This window comes from Chiloscyllium plagiosum, chromosome 22, assembly GCF_004010195.1.
Source record: "Chiloscyllium plagiosum isolate BGI_BamShark_2017 chromosome 22, ASM401019v2, whole genome shotgun sequence".
NCBI classification, from domain to species: Eukaryota; Metazoa; Chordata; class Chondrichthyes; order Orectolobiformes; family Hemiscylliidae; genus Chiloscyllium; species Chiloscyllium plagiosum.
The window spans coordinates 56,925,554-56,941,058 of NC_057731.1; the positions used below are offsets into that span (position 1 = coordinate 56,925,554).

At 38.4% G+C, this 15,505-nt stretch overlaps 1 protein-coding gene across 4 annotated transcripts in view; it reads right to left on the reverse strand.

Annotated features, from left to right (window-relative positions):
* Window positions 1-15,486, reverse strand: part of pdcd4b (programmed cell death 4b) — a 47,919-nt gene extending 32,433 nt beyond the window's left edge. Inside the window, exons 1-4 of one of the 4 annotated variants that reach the window (XM_043713096.1) lie at window positions 15,279-15,486; window positions 9,099-9,395; window positions 3,632-3,726; window positions 2,204-2,317 (exon numbers count right to left, since the gene is read on the reverse strand). In XM_043713096.1, the coding sequence (XP_043569031.1) occupies window positions 2,204-2,317; window positions 3,632-3,726; window positions 9,099-9,395; window positions 15,279-15,321 (549 nt within the window). In that variant the 5' untranslated portion in view covers window positions 15,322-15,486. Of the gene's footprint in view, window positions 1-2,203; window positions 2,318-3,631; window positions 3,727-9,098; window positions 9,396-11,773; window positions 11,796-13,414; window positions 13,438-14,906; window positions 15,030-15,278 lie in introns of those variants that run through there. The other 3 variants (XM_043713097.1, XM_043713098.1, XM_043713099.1) reach the window with 3 other exon arrangements.
* Between the last annotated feature and the right edge of the window lie 19 nt (window positions 15,487-15,505).

Below are 15,505 nucleotides of genomic sequence, written 5' to 3' on the forward strand. Positions count from 1 at the left end.
GCACTCACATTCACTTGTTACCACAAAAAACTCTCAATGAATGTAAAACACGGCTCGGTTTTCAATGAAACACCAACAAAGTGCTGATTCCAAGCTGGACAGCATTAGTGTCTTGCTGGGTTCCACGTAAAGCTAATTCCTCTGTTTCTGGCCTACAAATGTTGAAAATCTAACCTTGTTGCATGTTGTAAAAGGTAACATGAGTCTTGCGCATGTTACTATATAATTGTTGCTCAGATTCAGGACAACTCATAACACATAGCAGCGTATTGGTCTTGCTGTATGACTGACAGGTGGTGCAGAAGACCTGTTCTCTCAAAATGCCTCAGCCATGAAGTGGCACATCATTAACTTGCATTTTGGAGCAGTCCACAAACATTTGAGGAACATTCTTGAGAAACACTATTAGACACTGAACAATGCAGGCACTGACAAAAATCCAATTCAGAAAATCAAACTAGCATCCAACTCTTAAAATGATCATTACTATACATAAATTACACCCATTTAATCACAGCTGGCTCTTTTCACTGCCTGCATTAAGCATAAAGATAAAGAACTGCAGATGCTGGAAATCAGAAACTAAAACAGGAACTGTTGAAAAATTCAGCAGGTCTGGCATCATCTGGAGAGAAAGCAGAATTAATGTTTCAGATCCAGTGACCTTTCTGTTCTGTAATGTTAACTCTGCTTTCTCGTCCCAGATGTTGAGTTGTTCCAGCAATTCCTGTTTTTGTTTCTGATTTCCAGCATCAGCAATTTTTTTTGATTAACGCAGGCAGTGAAAAGAGCCAGCTGTGATCCATATATCATAATAAACATTTAAGAGTTGGGAACTAGTGTGTATTTTTGAAGGGATTTAAAAATAATTAGATCAGTGTTTTCAGAGCCATGATTTTAAAAATCGGTGTGTCAAAGGCAGCAGGTGACTGCAAGGATCCCTGGAGTGTTTATTAAAGGTTGTTTGTATTGTGGGGAGTTACAACAGGAGTGAGAAAATACAGAACCCTTAGCTTTTGCAGAATTAAAGATGACCAAGTTTTTTAAAAAAAAATTGTTAAAAAGCTTTTGGGTTCATTTGAAAGTAGAACTGACCAAAGTCAGATGCATATCATCTCGCCTAAAAAAAAGAGATTGTTCAGAGCAGTTAAGGGATCAAGTTACCACAGAGTAAGAGTTGCATTTTGTCAGTACTCCCAGACCAGTGGTTAGAACACTGTGAATTATTCAAAGTTGAGCAAGTTTAAGCTCTCAGTTGTGAGCACTTCAAGGAAAAGGACTCTATGTTTCACAGGTCGAAATGGAGAAGAAACAGTTATGTCAAATATACAGACTGGATCAGAAGGAAACCTTCCCTGGATTCTGATTAATTGCAAAAGTGATCATCTTTGGAAGTAGATGAGATTTTGTTTTGTCTTGTGTTTCAAACTCTTACATGTGAATAGAGTCAGAGTCAGAGTCATAAAGATGTACAGCATGGAAACAGATCCTTCGGTCCAACCCATCCATTGCTTGGTTTGTTTTATTTTTCTTTGTATAAATGTTTTGTTGTTAAAACACAGCCTGCAACCTTCTGTTTCAGTGAAAGGACTGTATGTTAATTTTAAAAACAAGCTATGATCTATCGAGATATTTAATTCCAGGATCTGATTTATTCAATAGTGAGATTCACTGGACTCTCTTTTGGTGGTTAAATCTTATTCCCTTCACACAGACCAATGCCTTAAACATGCAATTATTGTTTCCAATTGGTTAGTCATTATATAATAATTATTTGTGAAATTGTGAAACACTATGAAACATTTAATTAAATGGCTTTCTGCATTAACAACAGATTAACAATCTCTGTCACAAATTCTGAAGAAATATTAGGCAGATAACAACTAAACTTCAAAAACTGTATATACACATAACACATTTCACTGGTTGACAAAAAGCAGCAACAGTAAGTTGATTCAGATGAGCAGATAGTGAAATGCACCTTGGCGTAAGCAAATTAAATAATGATCAAATTTCTCTAAGCTTCTACCCAATAACCCTATCATGACTTCCTTTCTAAAAAGGATCAAACATCTACAAGTTGTAGACCTTTTCACTTTAAAAATCATCCTCTTAAAAAAACACAATTGTTTAAGAAGTTAACTTTAATAATTTAAAATGGTTGATATCATTTTTATATTAAAATCAAGTATTACATACATACCAGAACTTCATTAGTGTCTCCATGTTCAAAGTATTCTTGCACAATTGGAGTCACAGTTTTCTGAAAGACCCCTTCATCTAAGGGAAGTACCACTGTTTCATACACGCAATTCTCCTGTTGAAATTTACAACAGAACTAAAACCTTGTTATCCAATGGTGCTGTAAATAGAAACAAACTTTTCAATTTGAAATAATTGGCACCCTGGTGACATGAGAGAGCCATGTGATGATCTGCTGATTAAAGAGAAATAGACATGGTACAAATTAATACAGAACAGAACACATTGCTTTAAACATATGATAGTTAGGTTTCATCTCCTCACCATCTCCTTAAGGCAGTAAAGCTCAATGATGAGCGAGTTAGCTAGCTTTAAAATGTTTCACTTGTGTGTTAATTTCGGTTACATGCATTGAGTATTATTAATCATGTGTAAACAAAAACAAGCCTGTCCTTAAACATAGTCTTACTGGCCTTGGAGGTAAAGAAGTCATAGCCCTATTCAAAAAGTAAGCTCTCTCGTTTTCTAGGAGAAAGGTGAGGACTGCAAATGCTGGAGATCAGAGCTGAAAATGTGTTGCTGGAAAAGCGCAGCAGGTCAGGCAGCATTCAAGGAACAGGAGAATCGACGTTTCAGGCATGATGCCCGAAACGTCGATTCTCCTGTTCCTTGGATGCTGCCTGACCTGCTGCACTTTTCCAGCAACACATTTTCAGCTCTCTCGTTTTCTAGTCAATACTCCTCTCAATCAATACCTCCAACAAGTGAATGTGCATCTCTCGCATTTCATAGGAGCTTACAACCTACAAAATGATTCATCCACAGAAACTGTGACCTCACTATAAAGCAATTCACTGAAAACAGCACAAGATATTAAAGACATACAAGCACCAATATTCCTTTTGTTCAACTTCTGGAAAAATCACTTTGGATCAGTACCTCAGTCAATCTTCAGTTATAGGACAGGAGATTTATTACAGTGCCATCACCACTAATGGCTGAGATTAATTATTTCACTGCAGTCTAGGAACTACATTTATCCAGTTTTGTTGGAGAAGGTTGGGAGTTGTGCTAGTGGAAGGATAGATTAAGCAAAGTGGTCACATTTAGTATGAAGAACCAACTTCAATTCTAAACTCTACCAGTTTCTGGAGAGCCATCATCATCATCACATTCCAAGAACTACTATGGGAATAACAAGTTAACATTAACCACCTCCCAAGACAAGAAGCATGGATAAACTTGGTGATTCCCATTTCCATCTCACAAGTCATAGAAAATATTTTATCCTGCAAAATAGTTTTAATTGCTTAAAAAAAGGAACACAAGTTTGAAAAATAAGGGGGAAGAAATAGAACTAACTACAGGTTAAACTATGAACAACCAAAGTTTGAAAAATTTATGTATCTGATGCTTAAAATTCACTCACCTGATCTTCATCATAATTGGGATCTCTGACATCCACTTCCTCCAAATCATACACCTCACCAGGTGTCCCCCAAACACCCTTCCCGCCTGCTCCACCTACCAACAGAATTTGAATGTTAAATAAAATAAAGTGAAAAATAAAAAAGGCAAAATATGTAATTACATTCTTGTAATAAAAAAGTTAGCTTTCAGAAGCACAGTTTAAAATGGATTCTAATCAGAATTATTCTGACCCAGGCAGTGACTGAATTTACACCACAAATTATAGTAACTGCTACCCAATCTGACCAGTCTCTTTAATTCCAGTTGCATTTTAATAGTACAACCAGCTCTAATTTCAAGATGCTGTCACTGAAAATTAATTTGCAATTTGTTTCAAAAACTGTGCACTCTGGCTTTTCCTTTTTATACATAAAGGTAAGATAAATTTATTGGCAGGATAACTAAGCAAAAGCTCGACAAAATTTACAATGCAGAGACCCAGCAATAAAGATGCTTTATTCCTAACTCATGCTCAGTTAGTACATGGACTGTACTAATATGGTTCCTGCAAAAATAGCTACAGCAAAAAGATAAACCTTAACTCTGTAGAATTTAAACACTACAGGAATTATTTATATGATTTTAAAACATACAACATTCAAGCATTCCACAAGATTTGCTATTATCTTTCTTTACTGGCTGGTACAGCTTGATAACTTTAAATTTCTATGATCTTCTTGAATGAAGAAAACAACTGAATTTTTCAGATAGTTGCAGTAACTCGTAAAGAACATCCGAAAAGTGTATTTCCATAAAATTCTCCATCTATCCAACTACAATATGCGCTTCTCAATAATTAAAGTCAAGATCTACAAGTTAGTGAATTAAAAATTGTAGAATGCACCCATCATTAATTCCACCTTTCAGTGCAAGCTGCACTAAACATCAAAATACCCCCATGATGAATCTTGCTTCCATTCACATATTATGAGCCCTCCATTTAGGCAAACACAATTGAATATACAGTAACTTAATCTCAACATTTTAGCCCTTCCCCTGCTAACCTTCTCCACATTCACTGTACCCATAATCCCTATCCACAATCTTAGCAAATATACAGCTGTTTCAGCAAAGCTCCACACTGATTTAAAATTCACAACAAAATGACCCATAATCACACAAAAGGTACACTGATGAGATGATTTAAAATGATTCAGATGTCACTAAGGTTTCGATCAAGATTCCAGTTCAGGGCTCAGGCAGAGAAGATAGTTATTAGCCTGTATTTAACTCACATTGCACTTGATGTGGATAACAGGGGCAAAAAAGTTAGGGTATTCCATTCCCCAGTCTCAATACCTACTGCCCAGTTTCTTTTTTGAATTGGTTTTGACTCCAGACTATAAGCATTTCTCTCATGGAACCAACCATTCCTTTAATAAATGTTACCAAATGGAAAAAATATATCCATAATAAAATGTACCCACATCTGTTACTATCAAATTACAACATAGCTAACAGCCCATTTAGATTTACTTGTTTATGCTGCAGATACTTTGAAAGGTTAAATAAGATGCTGTAAAGCATTTACAAGGAGGGAGTGGCACATGCACCACTTCTGAAAGCAAAGCTCTTCCTGGGTTAGGATTTGGTCATGTCAACAGTGGTCTCTCTCAATGATCACAGAATTGGCAATTAAACCTGGACAGTTCTATGGATTGTCCATTGTTAGGCATTCCCTACGAGGGGACCTGGTGGTGCAAGCCCTGACTGTTAAGACATCCGCCAATCAGAGAACATCATGCCAACAATGCCAGCAAGAATGACAGCAGTTGGAAGCAATGGATGCACCAGAGGGCCCAGGATCACTGTTGGAACTAAAACCAAATTGAGTGAAAGGCAGAAGTGGGATTGACAGGCCAGTAGAAAGCTTTCACCAGCTACCACTGAGTGCTGGTAACAGGGTAAAACTACAATGCAACACAATGAAAGTAAATCTGTCAAATATCACAAGCTTCCACATATACTAATTTGAGAACAAGTGGCATGCATTTAACAGGCCCAAAGAAACATGGAGACACAAGAAAGTACATTTTCAAGTGGTTAAGATCTGAGACACATTGCATCAGAGTATAGTTGAGACAGGTCCAATTGAGGCATTCAACTGGAATTGGATCAGAATCTCAAAAGGAAAAATGTTCTGAATTATGGAGATAATGAGATTCTGGTCTCCCTATTGAAAGGACATTGTGAAACTTGAAAGGATTCAGAAAAGATTTGAGGTTACCAGGGTTGGAAGTTTTGAGCAATAGAGAGAGGCTGAGGCTGTTTTGCCTGGAGTGTTGGAGACTGAGGGGTGAACTCGTAAAAGATTTATAAAATAATGAGGGGCATGGATAGGATAAATAGACAAGATCTTTTCACAAACTAGAGGGCATAGGTTTAGGGGAAAGATTTAAAAGGGTCCTGAGGGTCAACTTTTTCTCGTAGAGGGTGGTGCATGTACAGAATGAGCTGCCAGAGGAAGTGGTGAAGGCTGGTACAATTACAACATTTAAAAAGCATCTAGATGGGTATATGAAGAGTTCAGAGGGAAATGGGCCAAGTGCTGGCAAATGGGACTAGATTAATTTAGGATATCTGGTTGGCATGGACGAGTAGGACTGAAAGGTCTGTTTCCATTCTGTACATCTTCTCTGACTCTATAAATAGCACTTAGTGTATTGTTCATTTGAAGAATTGTTGCAGGCATGGCAAATGAAATAGGCTTGTGCTCAAATGATTCTGTAACATAACGGACATTGAAATTAGTTAGATTTCCTGTGTAATGGAAGCAAATCAAATCAAAGTATAGCCCCCAACCTTAGACATTTTCTCCCTAAAATCCTGTTTCTCATTCAGCCAGAACACATTTTTTTAATATTAAACCTTTATCTAATTAATGAACAAACTCCTGTTCTGCAGGGAATTACTAAGGTAAAAACAATGACTGCAGATGCTGGAAACCAGATTCTGGATCAATGGTGCTGGAAGAGCACAGCAGTTCAGGCAGCATCTGAGGAGCTTCAGCAAAATCGACGTTTTGGGCAAAAGCCCTTCATCAGGAATATTCCTGATGAAGGGCTTTTGCCCGAAACATCGATTTTGCTGAAGCTCTTCGGATGCTGCCTGAACTGCTGTGCTCTTCCAGAACCATTGATCCAGAATGCAGGGAATTACTAACCTAGGCTATCTACAAAAGCAAATTGCTGTTTCCTACCAGCTGAATCAAAATACTGAATTGCACAATTTCCTGGAAATACAATTCCTGCTAAGACATAGCAATGACATCAGCTTTGGCCAGCCATTTTGTGGCTGGTAGAGACAGTATCCATAAAAGGATCAACCAGAAGCTCATCCAAAATAAACTGAATAAGGAATCCAATGTATTCAATTGTACAAAAAGATTTTGTCATTAACCCATGACTGTCACTTCTTTCAAATGTTAAAAATAAAATCACAACACCAGGTTGTAGTCCAACAGGTTTATTTGGAAGCAGTAGTTTTCAGAGTGCTGTTCCTTCATCAGGTAGCTGTGGAGCAGGATTGTAAGCAAAAGATTACAGTGTCATGCGACTGATACGATATATTGAACAAATCTAGAGGTATTTGTTAAACCTTTCATCTTTTAGAATGGGTTGCAGGTTTTGGTTCATTAACATGCAAATCCCAGAACTTCTTTCAAGTCACATTCGAGATAGCTTCAGATTTTATAACAAAAGGTGACATTTCAGCTCAAACAATGCATTAAAGGTGCGAGGTTAGAGTCTGTCTGTATCCCAATCTTGAGTTAGACTGACTCTATTTCCAAAATTGGAATGTATAAAATATGACATGAAGAGAGTGAGAGCACATAGAGTGCACATGAGAGAGTGTGCGTTCGCGTGTGCACATGCTTGGTAAAGTGTGTGCATGAGTGTGATGGAGTATAAGCCTGTGAGAGGGTGTGCACATGGGTGTAAGTGTGGGGGGTGTATGTGTGTATGAGAGAGTGTGTATATATGAGGGCCTGCGTGAGTTTGGGAATATGTAACAGCGCGTGTGAGTGTGTGTGTATAGCATAGTCGGGTCACCTGTAGTGTGACATAAACCCAAGGTCCTGCTTGAGGCCATCCTCATGGGTTCCGAATACATATACACACACACACACATATACAAGGCAATGGGGTGAATTTGCATTTGCAGATACATTCGATTTTGCTCAAAAAGCACACAACCTGCAAGCAGTCAACCCATGTAATGTTTTATAAATTCCTACTTTGGAAATAGAATTAATCTGGCTCAAGATTGGGGTACAGATAGACTCTGACCTCATCTTTAATACAGTGCCTGAGCTGAAATGTCACCTTTTCTTATAAAACCTTAAGTTATCTCAAGAATGTGACGTAAAATTAGTTTGGGGATTTACATACAAATGAACTAAAACCTGCAACCCATTCTAAAAGATGAAAGACTTAACAATCTAGATTTGTTCAATATATCACATCAGTTGCATGACACTGTAATCTTTTGCTCTAAATTCTGTGTCCTATGATCCTGCTCCACAGCTACCTGATGAAGGAGCAGCACTCCGAAAGCTAGTGCTTCCAAATAAACCTGGTGTGGTGTGATTTTTAAATTTCAGAATAAGCATGGCCATCATGGGACCTTTTAGATGAGCAGAGGGAAATTGATAGAGTGGCACTGGATTTGAGAATATTGAAGGAGATTGATTCACACGTGGACTGCAGAGATGGATCTTGGGATCTGGATAAGGGGAACATTGTAAGAAGTCATGATGTGGAGGAGCCAGAGTTAGATAGGGGCGGACAAAGTTAGAAGGAACAGCGCCCTGAAAGCTAGTGCTTCAGAATAAACCTGTTGGATTATAACCTGGTGTTGAGAGATTTTTAACTTTGTACACCTCAGTCCAACATCATGGTTATTCTTAAATTGTGTTTATGGCTATAGGGAGTGCATGGTCATGGAAAAGGAGTGCACTACATGGGTAGGCTGGAAGCAGGAGACAGGTATTGAGATAGTGCTATTGAAAAAAAGTTAACATACTAAATAAAAAAAGATTGAGGAGAATCTCATACCAAAGAAACAAATGATAATACAGACAATTTGTTCACCATGAAGATGATTTCAAATGCTACAGGATTACAAGTTAAAGACCAAGAAAGGAAGTCACGCATAATCAGGATAACAGAGCTTTGAATATTGTTACTAATGAAAGCCCACTGAAGCAAACAACAATAGAATGCGGCCTGCAAGATACATCAGTATGAAAGGATGCCATAGAGCTTAGTGGCCTGACGTTTTCCTGCTTAAAAAATATATTGCAAGACTTTACCTCAGCACTCCACCCACGTCTTCCTCCTCAAAATGTATAGAAAGTACTCCTTTGTTTAGAAAGTGCATCCTTGAATGCTAATCACTTCCAAAATAAAACCTCAAGTACTTGCCTTTCTTGGGCAGTCCTCTTCCTTTTCCCATCCGTGACTTCCTGTCCAACATTTTTCCTTTCGGGCTAGTGGGAACAACATTCCGACTACTCTCCCCATTATCACTGAGGGAATCTCCTCGTCCAGAATCCCGAGAAGAGTTCTTCCTCAAACGTCTTTTGGCTTTAGCCTTGAGTCGAGCTTCATGAATGGATGTCTCACGTGATGTCCAATTCCCATTGATTTCATTTGGTAGCATAATGGCTTGTGTTTGATCTTCATCTCCAGACAACATGTTACTAGTACTGTTGTCAAGTTCTGAAACAGCAAGTTGAGCCATTAAGTCAACAATGATGTTCAACATTTAGGAAAAGTACCATATAAAGTGTACTTTTTACGGTGGAGATTAGCACAACCAACTAACACCATTGGCAGTTGATACTTTCACCTGCAAGATCTGTGACAATGGTAGTCTTAACACAGCAAATGATCCATCTGACTTCAACTGGCTACAGCATGCCTAGCTCCTGAGTTACATCTCACACAGTCTACAAAACTAAATTCCAAGCTATTCATCTAGTCTTCTGTCTAAAAGAAAAACCACAAAACACCTCCAATAAGAAAAAAAAGATCATGCAAACCATGTTTTAGAGGGGAGATTTGTTTTTATTAAAAATATCAAACTCTTAGGACATATACACAATGATACTCTCGACAACAAAACTTGCCCTCAGCACACACTGCCATTAAATACAATGCAAGTGTAGTATAAACTCTGTTTGTTCTTATTCTATCTCTCTCTCTCCTTTTAAACATACTCCTTATGAAGCAATTAGTCATCATCCACTCTGATTATGCTTTGGAGAGCAATTTGGATGTTTCCTATCCTAAGTTCCTGGGAGTTGATTGGCTGAGTTGGATGGAAGGCTTGTTTGCGATGCACAGCAATGCCAAAAAAGTGTGTCCTGCCATCGGCTGAGGTTACAACGAAGATCCCACTTTCTCAACCTCACCTTCACCGGAAGAGTGGTGACCTCAGGTTAAACGCACCACCAGTCGGCTCTGTCTCGCTCTAATGAGAGCATAGCCCTACAGTCCTTTGGGATTATGGTGACTTCACTTGTTAATACATACCTTTCCTAAGAAGAGTAAACGGTTTAGAATAATTATTTGACAGCTTTACGTAGTACACGTCAGAAATCTTCTCTATATCATATTGTTTCTTTCCCTTGAGGCACCTCCATTAGCAATGAATTACAAACATTTACACATTTAATAAAATCTAGGCATGCATGTAAAAAAGATGTCCGATAGGTAGGCTCTTTTTCACTTGTAGCTTCTCCACCAGGAGATTGTTGAACTCCCTTCAATATAATGGTACCATGTTCAAATAATTCCCATTTTCCATCTCTATGCACAGAGTTGAAATCAAAAATCAATCGTCTACTCATTCATCCCTCAAACAACATTTACAATGGAACTTATCTGTTACTCTTGCCTCCATCAAGATTTCAAAATTCTAGTGCTAACTCGACCCACCTACGTGGTCTAGTCTCACTCTATACAATTTTAGAAGCATTCTAAACTCGAGTTTTAGCTTTTGCCATTCCTTTCCCAATTAAAACCTTATAACTGACGATGCAAGATGGAAATATGACATGTGACCATGGCATCTATGAATTGGTTCCAACCAACAAAACTATGCACAGATTTATCTGCTCAATTCAACCTCAGGATGAGCATACCTCAATGACACAACCAAAGGTTCACCACTACCTACTTTCACCAGACCCTCACAGCAAGCCTGCTTCATAGTTTTAGCAATAATAGTAATTATAGAGAGCTATTAAATCACTGGATATTGTGCTATTTAACAATTTTCAGGTGTCTCCCTGTACAGAGGAAACACCATCACAATCACTAACGGACCATTCTTAATTATAGCAGTAAAGCTTTATTACACTCTTAAGCTGGTAATCTAAGGTCAGACCTCCCATAATTTGTACAAGCATTGTATTTAAAAGAATACATCCCAACAACTTTTCACTCAATTAAAATGCTACAACACCAGTTAATTATTAAATTTTATTAAGTTGCAAATTCACACACATGAACACGGAGTTCAGCCTCAGCTGAACTTATGGGTTTCAGGAGGGACAGCACAGCAACCAGGAATACTTTTCGTGTTGTGCATGGGGAGGAGGAAGAAAATTATTACAGGTGAAAAACATGCAAAAAGAAGGAAAATATTAAGATAGCTAGCACTGCCAGAAACAAAGCATTTTCTCTGATATGTGGGATAACTACAAGTTAGTGAATTTAATTTCTCATTGAAACACGCACTCCACTGAATTAAAGTTGAGCAAACTATCTGCACGTTTGTGCACAGCTCGAAATTTCACATTTCAGATGCATTAAAATTGATGACTGGAGACTTGAATTTTCACATTTATGGAGAACTTGCATGTGAATTCAAGTATTGCCAATCATGAACAAACGACAAATCTGTAAACCTCTCCAGCATGGATTAACTAAGGTTTGACTTTCAATATTTTATCTGAAAGGTGACAGACGGAAATTCCTCGTGCTAAGTTGGTAATGGAAGTTATAGAGAGAAAAGGTTGGACCACATTAAGCCCAAAAAAACTGATAATGAACAAAACTCTGTCTCCTTTAACAAAGGATGAAAAACTTACATCCACAAAATTCCATAGTGAGTCCGTGATCTCAGCCTTGTTTTCAGGAGGAAGACTATCATCTCAGTTACTGAATTACATGTGCAGGAATGAAGATAACTGGCTTCAATACCTCAATGATAACAACCATAGACGTACTTCCTGTTAGACAAATTTCTTTAATAGGGTCGAATTATGTTTGACTGTTGTGGCCGAATTGATTAGTTAGTTGATGCTTCTTGCCATGAGACAAATCACTCAGAACTGTAACTCCAACTCAGCACATTGGGAACGAGGCCAAAAAGGATGTTTAATTGTTTCAATGATGTTGAGGCACATATCCAAAAAAACAGACTTTTGTAAACTCAAAACACTACTGGAGGAACAGCATTAATTTAAACAGTTCATTTATTTAAAAAGCTGAAGCTTAAAAAAGTTGACTAATTTTACAGTAGAGTGGACTATTACTCAGCTTAATGGCCAAACAAGACACAGGAACTAGGTGAATTTGTATGCTAACAACACTATTGCTACTAAATCAACACAAAAAGCTAACATGAAAAATCACCACCATTTTGAGAATTCATTCAGCACAACCTTATGAGAATGGTTTTGAAGCTTATCTCACTGAACCCTTTAGACACAGTAGATAGGCAGGAGCATGTGCCAGTTGCTGCAACAGCAGTCTGAAATAGGAAAACATTGGTTCCAATTGGAATGCCAGAGACAGAAGAAAAACACGCCAAGTTAAACAGTGTATTGTTGGAATTAATTGGCATGGAAATCACTAAGCCTATCAATGAGGGAACAGAAAAACATCAGGCTGAATAACTGCTGAAGTTAATAAACAAAATGATCAAAGTTGTGTTCAAAATTCTAACTGGACTATACATGGTAAATGCAGGAAGGATATTTCCGATAACCAGGGAGCCCAGAACCAGGGTCATAGTTCAAGAATATAGGGTAGGCTATTTAAATGAATAGAGATTCCCTCACCCAGAGAGTGGTGAGCCCATGGAATTCTCTGCCACAAAAGCAGTTGAGGCCAAAATGTTGAATTGTTTATCCACGAAGGAGTTCTATACCTTTCTTAGGGATAAAGGGATCAAAGAATAGGGAAAAAGCAGGAAGAAGGACTGAGTTGGATGATCAGCCGCCATGTCAAATGACATAGCTGACTTATAGGGACAAATGATCTACTCCTCCAAGTTTTCATATATCTGAGACACACAGCCTGGTTAGGTTATTTTCTGGAGTAATTTGAGCACGCAAAGTGAAATAGATCATAAAGCTAATTCTTCAAAAATAGATATGGATATACCTTTACCAGAGGTAAATGTCAAGAGATTTCTTAAAAAAAAAATAAAGTCAGCTTACTTTTGGGCAAGTTTCAAAATTTCCTTCAAACGAGACAGGCTGCTTTTGCATAAATAGCTTTGACAAAGTGTTATGCAGAAGCCTATTCAGACAAAAATTAACAAAGACCACCATAAACATTCACTACCCCAACCACTAACACACACAGTAGCAACAGCATGGATCATCTAAAGATACACCAAAACGACTCTCACAGGTACCTGTGACAGCTCCTTGCAAATCTGCTTCCTTCTAGGTAATAGAGGTCAAGGACAAAAAATGCACAGGAGCACCACTGATCATTACCTGCATGTTTCCCTCCGAGGCATACACCATTGTGACTTGGAAATTCATCACCATTTACATGTATTCACTGGGGTAAAATCGTGGAACTTCCTTCTCTAACATCACTGCGTGTACCTGAACACCACATACTACAGCGACTCGAGAATGCAGCTCCTTCAACGGGAATTAGGGATGGGCAACAGATGCTGGCATAGCCAGTGAAGTTCACATCCAATGAAAGGATAAAAAGAGAAAAGTCAATATTAGATGAGGTAACAAAAAGCTTGGTCAGAGATAAGTTTTGAGGAGTGCAAAGGAGAGGGTGGTGAAGGCAGAAACAAAAAAGATTCAAGAAGGAAAATCCATTATTTAGCGTCAAAGGATCAGCTGCCAAGACATGTTCATGACAAATGTAATGTTTTGTGAAGGGCGGTAAGGGTAGAAGAAGTTAGAGGTAATGGGGATGACATCACATAAGAATTTAAGAATTGAGAGATTTTTTTCCAGAGGTCTTTAGGGACTACAGGACAATATATAAATGTTGGAAAAATGAAATGAACAAATGGAACTTGGTGCAAAGCATTAGTTCCTCCAGATCTGACTGTACCAAAGTATGAAGTTGGGAAGCATTAAAAATGGAAGATTACAGTCTTGAAATTTCCAGTGTTTAACTGGAGGAAACTGGGCTTGATTCAGGCGAACAGACTGGCAACGCATGGTGAAGTATGAAAACCTGGCAGAGACACGACCCTCTGTCACAGAATATGAATTAAACTAGCTTTGAGTCCCCCATTTTAAGTGACTAGAAGATCAATCCTTCAACCCCACTCAGTCCCATCATTTATTCAGCAGTGACAGACAAAATAGAGTTGCTACATCTGCTGGGAAACAAGAACCGTGAGCATATGAATGCATCATATGATCTGTTTCATCCAATCACATCAATGTTGTTGTAAACGTATTAAAATAAAATTTTATTAAACAATAGAATCTCAATTACATAACAACTTGGTTCAGATAGTTGCAAATTCCAGTCTGCCTTCAGAAATTGAGCTAAAATTACCATGCATTATTGAACAGCGTTGCATGGTTGGAAGGGAGTCCAGTTTAGGCATACCAACATGCAATAAAGGCCACACGGTATTATTCGAAAACAGAACAATATTCTGCAGAACAAACTGCTTCAGCCAAAACCATACTAGCCATCAAGGCAATTACTGCCATCTGAATTACATTAAAGTAATATAGTGTTGTACCTGTTAAAGTGTAAACTTCTTCAATACAGATATAATAACGCAAATACAAGGTTCCTTTCACTCCCACAAATACCACCATCAACTTTCTGATATATGTGGTGCACGAAGTTCATTCTAATTCTTTAAAGGCCAATTTTGTTTTTTTTTGGGATGGACAGGGTGGCGAAAAAAGTTACAAACCCGTGAAAGTTCAAAGTTCTGGGTTTACACAAACACATGCAACCGCGCGGCGATTAATGGGTTAAAACATACAGTACCTTCCGAAGCAGAGTGTGAAAAAGTTCAATTCTCAAAAATCACCAAATACACACTGACCAGGGAATACACCAAACAGTAACACTCCATCACAGCACGTGGCAATGCAAAATGTTTCCCTACAACTTTTAAGTGGAAGTACAGTACAGAAAAATGGCAACACGCGGTATTTAAAACAAACAAAACTTATTCGAGGAGATGCAATTCCGGTTAAAGCAAACGAAAAATATGAACTTCAGCCCCTGAACAGATGTACACCTCGCACACACTGATCGCAATTTCAGTTGGAGTATAAGATTATTTTAAACACAATCCCCTGCATGCAACAAGCCGTTGCAATGAGCAGGCAGAGGCTGTCAGTCCCAGTACAGTACCTGCTGGAGAGTTGCTGAATGTACTCTCGGTCTCTGTTGCCATGTTGCTGCAAGGTCAGAGTCCGAGATCTCTGCGAGTGTGGGGTATGTGTCCTTCCAAGGAGGGGGAGCGTGCTCTCGGCTCAGGAAGTGTGTGTGTGTGGGTGTTTGGGGGGGGGGAAAGAGTGCGAGTCCTGTCACAGAGTATGGGCGGGGGCTGTGATTTCTTTGGGGGAGTGGGCGGAAGT